Genomic DNA, 8,719 nt, shown 5'->3' on the forward strand with positions numbered 1-8,719 from the left:
GGATGGCGCTGGTGCGTATTTGTGGACCCAGCCTCCCTCGCTCAACTTCGAAGATGCCTTCTTCAAATCGTCCATCTCTACTCTCTCTTGCGTACGAGCACTTTCCTGCACTGTTCCTGTTCTCCACCCCCGGCTTTACACACGCACACACACACGTTCAAACAGCCTTCCTCTCCCCCACACCCAGCGCGCACACGCATCCACCCTCCCTCCTCTTTCACACACACAGCTTCACACTCCTCCCTCTCCCCCACCAAACACACTCACACCCACCTCCCCTTCCCTCCCTGGGTTTGTCACTCGGGTACCCTAGAGCACACTCACACCTTTCCCCTCACCACTTTATGGATCTGTCCCTCTCCCCTCCCCTCCCCCCCTTGGTCACACGCAGGGATACTGTCACCCACACCCCCACCCCCTTCTCGGCACTGTCCCTCCCCTTCCCGCACCCCTCCTTCACCACTGTTCCACTGCCACACTCACATTCCCTACCCTCCTCCCGGGGCTCACTGCCTCCCAGCTCGGTCACACACGCACACGGCTGCACTGTTACACACTCACACGCCGCCCCCGCGCCCCTCCCGCCGGCCCCCCCCCCCCCCCCCGGGCGGCCGGCGGGCGGGCGGCGGCGCCGATGACCTCACGGCGCGCGCGCGGCGCGGCCCGGCGAGGCTGCAGATTGGCTGGCCGCGCCTTCGCGGCACTTCAAAGCCGGAGAGGGAGCTACAATTGTGGCGGAATGGGCGGAACTGATCATTGTATTGCACACCTCTAAAAAAAACACTGCCTCTGATTTATCAATATAAAAAAGATCCTCTGAGAGGAGGAGGGCACTTTTGTGTGATGGCAACTTCACTTCTAGGGGTGAGTCTCAGGGTTTTCTCTTGCTGGTTTCATTAGTTTCCTTTGATTGCCGATCGGAGGGGGTGGAAGTCGCCCCGGCCAGGCCACGGGCTATCAGTCTCTATTGAGAGTTTTTTCCACCCCCCCCCCCCTTCTTCTTCTTTAAATACAAGTGAGTTTGGAGAAAAGAAAGAGGGGGAGAGGGGGGCAGAGCCACTTTTTTCGGCGCAGGAAAAGGTTCGCAGGGCATTTAGGCGAGCCGCCGCGCCGCGCCCGGTCTCTCCCCGCCCGGGAGACCTGCGCCCTGCCCATTTTACAGGCGACGGTCTCGGGGGTACAGAGAGCGAGCTTTTCCTCCTGGGCAAACTGCAGATTTCCCCTCATCCCCTTAAAAAATCCCGCAGTCCGCCTTGTCTTCCAGGTACGTTGAACCCGTCTCATTTTATTTTTTTTACTATTGTAGATAATTTCTTTTTTTTAAAGAAAATTAAAAGAACAGCGGGAAGAGCAAGTGAGCCAGCCTTCTAGTTTGACCGCTTTGGGCCCGGGAGACACAGCCCAGCAGGGGTTTCTGGGGGCCGGGACGGGATTTTCGAGACTCTTTCTGGATTACACGGGGAGCGCTTTAAAAAGCAATGCGATCGTTCCCCCCGGGCTTCTCGGCGAAGGAAGCTCCTCTCGCCCGAATCTGGACTTTGGCTCGCTTGCTGGTTTCGAAGCGCCCGGGGCCTCGGGGGCACGGGAGTGTCGTTTAGGTGAGCCTCTCTGTCCGACTCTTCTTTAGCATGGCGCTTTGCTCCCGGATCGGACGCCGGCAGCCAAACTTGTCCCCTCCCGTAGAGTAGGAAGCAGCCGGGCGCCGGGGCTGTTGGGGGAGCCAGGTGAGTTGGTGGCGGCGCGCCGCAGCGAGGCACGGGGTGCAGCGGGGCGTTCGGAGGTCTCCCGGAGAGCTGATGCCGCTGTCTTTCCTCCCTCCCCCACCGGCCCTCTGCCCGCCACCCCTCCCCCACGCTCTCCCTCTCCCTCTCCCCCTTCCCGCAGGAAGAACCGCGGTTGGGATCGACTCCTCTGGCCATGCTCGCGGCTACCTGTAACAAGATCGGCAGCCCCAGCCCGTCGCCCTCCTCCCTCTCGGACAGCTCCTCTTCCTTCGGCAAGGGCTTCCACCCCTGGAAACGTTCCTCGTCGTCCTCCTCCGGCAGCTGCAATGTAGTGGGTTCCAGCCTCTCGAGCTTCGGCGTGTCGGGGGCCTCCCGGAACGGCGGCTCGTCCTCGGCCGCGGCGGCGGCGGCGGCAGCGGCGGCGGCGGCCGCGGCCCTGGTGTCCGACTCGTTCAGCTGCGGCGGCTCGCCGGGCTCCAGCGCCTTCTCCCTGACCTCCAGCAGCGCCGCCGCCGCCGCCGCGGCCGCCGCGGCCGCCGCCTCCACCTCGCCCTTCGCCAACGACTACTCGGTTTTCCCAGCCCCGGGCGTCTCCGGGGGCAGCGGCGGCGGGGGCGGCGGCGGCGGCGGCGGCTCCTCGGCGCACTCGCAGGACGGCTCCCACCAGCCCGTGTTCATCTCCAAGGTGCACACCTCGGTGGACGGGCTGCAGGGCATCTACCCGCGCGTGGGCATGGCGCACCCTTACGAGTCGTGGTTCAAGCCCTCGCACCCGGGCCTGGGCGCCGCCGGCGACGTGGGCTCGGCCGGCGCCTCCAGCTGGTGGGACGTGGGCGCGGGCTGGATCGACGTGCAGAACCCGAACGGCGCGGCGGCCTTGCCTGGCTCGCTGCACCCGGCCGCCGGGGGGCTCCAAACCTCGCTGCATTCGCCCCTCGGGGGCTACAACTCGGATTACTCGGGCCTGAGCCACTCCGCCTTCAGCAGCGGCGCCTCCTCGCACCTGCTCAGCCCCGCCGGGCAGCACCTCATGGACGGCTTCAAGCCGGTGCTGCCCGGCTCCTACCCGGACTCGGCCCCGTCGCCGCTGGCCGGCGCGGGGGGCTCCATGCTGAGCGCGGGGCCGTCGGCGCCGCTCGGGGGCTCCCCCCGCTCCTCCGCCCGCCGCTACTCGGGCCGCGCCACCTGCGACTGCCCCAACTGCCAGGAGGCGGAGCGGCTGGGCCCGGCGGGGGCGAGCCTGCGGCGCAAGGGCCTGCACAGCTGCCACATCCCGGGCTGCGGCAAGGTGTACGGCAAGACGTCGCACCTCAAGGCGCACCTGCGCTGGCACACGGGCGAGCGGCCCTTCGTGTGCAACTGGCTCTTCTGCGGCAAGCGCTTCACGCGCTCCGACGAGCTGCAGCGGCACCTGCGGACCCACACGGGCGAGAAGCGCTTCGCCTGCCCCGTCTGCAACAAGCGCTTCATGCGCAGCGACCACCTCAGCAAGCACGTGAAGACGCACAGCGGCGGCGGCGGCTCCGCGGGCTCCGGCAGCGGCGGCAAGAAGGGCAGCGACACCGACAGCGAGCACAGCGCCGCGGGCAGCCCGCCCTGCCACTCCCCGGAGCTGCTGCAGCCCCCCGAGCCCGGGCACCGCAACGGCCTGGAGTGACGCGCACCCCGCGCTTGTCCCTCCCCTTGACCTCCTCCCACCCCACTCCGCCTGGTCCCCGTCTGTCCCGGCCTCCGCTCCAACCTCTCTGTCCCTCTAGTCTAACTCCCTCTGGGACCTAACTCTGTAAAGGGCATGTGGACATGTAAGTAACACGCATTGCCGGCCGGGGGCCCTGGCTTTCCCTCTCCACCCGGTGACACCGTCGGAGGCCCGCACAGCCCGAACGCGCGCCTCGCGGGCCTTCATCCTCGTCCTCCCTTTGTCCCCCTCCCTCCCTCCATCCCTCCATCCCTCCATCCCATTGTGTGAAGGGCCTTCTGGAGGGAAGCGGCCCTGGATGGAGAGCTGAACGATTCCAAGGGCCTGGGAGACAGGCCTGCGCCGGGGCCGGAGCAATTCGGTGGAACCAGGTTGAGCTCGGGCTGGGAAGGGCGAGGCAGGAGGCCCGCGCGGGGCATCCCCGCCGGGGCGGCCGCGGACTCGGCGCCGAACGCCCGAACGCCCGCCCTGCGCCGCGCGGTGCGAGCTCTGTGCGGGCGCCCTTCTGTCCGCGCCGAGATGCGGAGTTTGCGGAGTTCAGCGTCCCACCTTCAGTTCTGCCCCAGCTTCAGCTCTGCCCCTTTTTCTTTGTTCCCTGAGTTGGAACCGATGCAACTTTCAACTAAGGGCAGTCTTGGTGAATCCTACAGCAGCCTTCTTTCATCCCTACAACATTTTAAAACTAAAAACCTAAAGGAAAAAAAAAAAGGCATCCCTTCACTTGGTTTCCCGCCTAGATAGCTTTTCCTCTAGCAGTGAGCAAGTCTTTCTCTCAAAACTGTGCTAATACTGATCCCAAAGTTATTTTGATCGAATTAATTTAACTTATGGGGTGGGGGTGGGGTGAGGGTAGGTGTCTTTCTTATGCAAAAATACCCCTTTCCGGTTAGAACAGATTCTCTATCTCCATGTTTGTCCTTTTCTACCTCGTTTTTCTCCACCCCCGAGCCTAATCCCCCCCCCTTTTTTTTTTGCTAGTCCAGACATCAATTTGTATAGAACTCATATCTGTAAATCCTTGCAATCCATTGGAAACTTTTTTGTGTGATTTAAACTTATCAACAAGTGAAGAAGCTATCGTTGATATCAGACGAGGCTGTAGTTTAAATTTAAATGCCAAAAGAGGGAAAGTAGGGGGAGGGGAAACACCTTTGTAAAATATATCTGAACCTAATGGTTTGTACCACAGGAGAATCGTTCTAGATTAGTTACCAATTAACTATAACCCCACCAGCGTATGGGTGCGAGGTGCAGCTGTCCAGGAGACTATTTTGTATAGTATTTTTCTTGTACATTACTTGCAGTAAATATTTGAAAATATATCGAAGTAAACTTGATTTTTTTGGTTACAAGAAAATATTAAGAGTTATTGTTGCAGTTCTGAAGACTGCAGGTTTTTTGAACTCACTTCTGGAGGTGCAGAGCCACAAACGCACTTTCAGGGCCTAGTGTTGCTCGAATATTAATTTAGATAGCTATCAAACTGTAAGACAATATTTGATAAATGTGGGGTGACATTTAATTTAATGGAGCATGTACTTATTTGCATTTGCTGGCAGTTCAGGTATAGTTAAAGTGAGAGTTCTCCTATATTTCATAACTGGGTTTGCCAAAACCCATGTATTAAATAAATTGTCCAAGTGAAACTCAACTAAGTTTGGCCTTTGTGTATTTCCTGAAGGTAATATTGTTAACTGTTAACAAACACTCCTGACACTACATTTAAATGTTTGCAAATTCTGCAAACTAATTGCTCATTGTAATGTTGAAATAATTTGGATATTTCACATTGAAATGAAAAGCCTTTCTCTAGAACATTTTAGACTTGCATTTTAAATGCATGAGATGTAATTGATTTATTTGTAATATTTTAAATGGTATTAATAAACTCAGATAAAAGACTAGGCCAGTTAATTTGTATTTTTTCCTGTTTAAACTATGGACATTTGCATTTTGTTTTCAGTTAAATGTCTATTTAAACAAAATATAATCCTGTTTTGTGGTAATATTTAAATAATCGCCTTTAATATTACTTAGAATGATTTATTTGGCAAAACTGTTTTCTCTATTTACCAAGATGAAGATTATAGTGTCTAAGAAATGTAATTAATTATTTACCAGTAGATTTAGCTCAAAGCATCAGGATTTACTGACCTCTTAAAATTTGGACTAATTCAACAAACAATTCAAAGAAATTTCCCGTTTTTGCTTCCTTCTCACCCTCCAGAAGGACTCAGGTTGATCGCATTTGGTATTTAAAAGGGCAAGACTTACACTGGAAGATCAATACATCTAAAATAAAAACATGGGTTCGGGGATAACTTCTGTTGTTAGTGGGTGGAGGAGGTCAAGCTAACAAAAGCTTGTTTTTGGCATTCCATGTCTTAGCTAAAGATTATGTAGAGGTAAATATCAGTAGTAGATTCCTGCTGAAATGAGTTATCTGTTCTTTTAAAGTCTCTAAACAGCCACCAAAGAAAAGGAAGGTTAAACCTTAATCTATTTACTAGGCTATTGTTCACAGGTGTCAATGATGCCAATAAAAAATTGTCTTGTTATGTCTAAGTGCATTTAAGCAATGAGTTCCTTGAGCCATACTTTGAAACATAAAAAAATTACTTTAAATGTTGATTGTTATTATATCAAACTATTTCACTATTAGAGTAATATTATTTTGAATCAAATTGAATAAAAAGTTAGTGTGTTCAGATTCTTTTCAGTTTAGCTTCTTTCTTTCCGTTTGCATTCCCCTCACCCCAAGTTCAGTCTTGGTGTATGTCTCAAACTGAAAACCTTCCACTGAAAGGTATATTAAGTCCTTATTACCCATATAAACAAGTGGAAATACAGAGTGCTATGAATATTGTAAATTTAGAAGGAACAAATCAATGAGGGGTAAAATATTTTAGGACAGTGCAGTTTGGGCTTCAGTAGCAGACTGTCTTGATCCTGCTGTTTTGCAAATATTTGTGATCTTCAATCCCTATGGTTTTAGGAAAGCAAGCTGCTCTGATTCTTTGGTTTTAAGTAAAATAGTCTCTTTCTGTCACTTTCTTCCTAGGAATAACATGCAGAACACAATTTAAGTGTTGTTTCTTTTTTATTGAAAGTTGCAGTGCTGAGGAGGAAACGGTTCTGAAGGAGTTAAATGTAGTGGCAGGTAAGGAAAGCTGCTTGGTGCATTTATAATATCAGTTGCATTACATACAGATCACATTTGATTTAAGAGGTGGATGATGGCAAAGATATTGTCTCTAGAAGATGATTTCTTGGGGGTGGTTGATGGGGGACGGATTTTTCTGTAGTGTAAATGGAAAACTTTCACTTTCTTCCGCTCCTCCTTTCCCTTCTAGTGTTGGTGTATTTTGTTGTGATGACTACTGAACAGTATTTCTGGATTGCTGTTCTGCAGGGTGGGCTGGGTTCCCTTTTGGGGATGGATGGTGGGTGAATGCAAAATTGTGAATTCTCCCTGCCTTGTCGGTGATAAAGCACCTCTAACAGTGCCTTGGAGGCTCACTCAAATGAAACCAAATGCTGGGTTTCACTTTGAACCAAGGGACAAGCTTCCAGTCTTTCAGATCAAGGTAGAGTTAAACTACTTGTTGACCCAGAGGTCAGGCCAGCGTATGTCAGTCCAGTCTCAATCCAGCCTTTCTGTTGACCTGTCTCATTTCTTCCCCAAACTTCAGTGTTTCTTCCTCATTCTGCTTTCTCCTTTTCTGGCTCAACTTCTTTGAGGATGTTCTCTTTCCCTTTGGGACATACATGACTGTGATTTGTTGAGGCTGGACTATCAAGGAAAATATTTTATGGTAGAAATTAAATTTAAGCAAATGTGATGAGTTACTTACTCTCCTATTATCAACTGCTCTTTGAAAAAGTTCCTGGATGGATTTGCTTTTCTTCCACTGTCCTCTTACTCCAATCTTGGTATAACTTCTCAACTGAGTTTCCCTGATGGAGAGACTGCTGAAATTAAGAATTAAAGACAAGCAGGTGATGAGACGGGACTCCTGAGTGGGCAGATTGATAATCCTGCCATCAAAATTTTCAGCCCTCCTCAGATCTTTTGGTGAGATTCTCAAATGCAATGTTACAGCAGGCCTGTAGAGGAATTTCTTTAAAGTAAATATTTTATTTTAGAGGACTAGCTAAAGGGTCTGATGATCCTTTAGGTTGGTAAATTAAGGTAGGGACTTTAGAAGAAAGAAGTATGGATTTGATTTTTCTCCTCTCACCTAAAATGGTAGAGGTAAATATTATAATGAAAGAAGTTCTGCATTTTTGCTCAATTTTTCATACAAATAGCCTCAAAGGGGGGTTGATTTGGTGCAGGTAATTTGGGGGAAAAAAGGTTTTATTTTCCTGCTGAGTTTTTCTTGCTTCTATCCAAACGGGCATTATCATTTAAGAAAAATTTAGGTATGATCAAGTCTCTTTTTAAAAACATGATTTCTACAGTTGTCTGCTCTTCTAAAAAAAAATAGCCCAGTAGTTAATTCTATCACTGCATTGAAAGAAAATCATGTTAAGAAGCAAAAGGCGTGAAGGGTAGACGAAAGCTTTGCTCGGTTTTAAGTTAGGACTGTTGTTCTGGGTGGCATCTTTTGAAGACGTTGCTCCATACACAATTGATGCTGTTGTTGAAAAAAAATAAGATTCAGAATGTGCTTGTGTCCTATTTATTCCCTGTTTCCGGATTAAAGGGGAGCCGGTAATTCCTCGCTCTCCTGGGCTCCGGCTGCCGCTTAAGGTGATGCGCGCCAGTGGGCATCGCTGTAGGTTCGCTGCACTCCCTGTGCACACAAGTGTTGATTTGCTCTAGTCGGGGGGGAGGGGGATCTATTTTCTCTGGTCCCTGGGCGCGTGTTTAATTTAATTTAATTTTCTGCGGAGACTCCTGGCGGCGAGGAAGCAGCCATCTACATTTTGCTGCGGCTCCTAACGACGGCCGGGCTTTAAGAGCTCTGGGGACCGCGGGGAGCGTGGGGGTGACTGAAAAAGCAGGACTCAAGCGCCGGCTCCAAGCTGCCGCTTTCCACTGCGGTTCCAAGGCCGTTCTTTTGAGTCCTTTTCCTGGGGCTTCTTTTAAGCCCCCCACTCCCTAACTTTGCTTCTCAGGCCAGCACTCCTGCCGCGCAGCGGGGACAGCGGCGGCGCCCTCTGCTTCTCTAGCGGGGCTCCTAGCTGAGGTCTGTCTGCACTGCCCAAAGTTCCCTCATTTTCCTTGTCAGTGAATTCAGGGGGAGCTTTTGAGCCCAGGAGAGCTCCCAGCCTTTCAAAACGCTGCCTC

The 8,719-nt window shown here is 51.8% G+C and overlaps 1 protein-coding gene across 6 annotated transcripts; it reads left to right on the forward strand.

Moving 5' to 3' along the window:
• The first annotated feature begins 749 nt into the window (after positions 1-749).
• SP8 (Sp8 transcription factor) lies at positions 750-5,988 on the forward strand. Of its 6 annotated transcripts, none has more exons than XM_036327944.1 (3): positions 750-864; positions 1,307-1,724; positions 1,885-5,988. In XM_036327944.1, exon 3 carries the CDS (start codon positions 1,918-1,920, stop codon positions 3,379-3,381), a length of 1,464 nt encoding a protein of 487 aa, XP_036183837.1. In that variant the 5' UTR covers positions 750-864; positions 1,307-1,724; positions 1,885-1,917; the 3' UTR covers positions 3,382-5,988. The 6 variants fall into 6 exon arrangements, with proteins under 6 accessions (XP_036183837.1, XP_036183841.1, XP_036183836.1 ...); XM_036327948.1 differs by having other exon boundaries at positions 1,628-1,724; XM_036327946.1 differs by lacking the exon at positions 750-864 and adding an exon at positions 874-1,264 and having other exon boundaries at positions 1,628-1,724.
• Positions 5,989-8,719: the final 2,731 nt, after the last annotated feature.

This window comes from Myotis myotis, unplaced genomic scaffold (genome assembly GCF_014108235.1).
Source record: "Myotis myotis isolate mMyoMyo1 unplaced genomic scaffold, mMyoMyo1.p scaffold_m19_p_11, whole genome shotgun sequence".
Lineage (NCBI taxonomy): Eukaryota > Metazoa > Chordata > Mammalia > Chiroptera > Vespertilionidae > Myotis > Myotis myotis.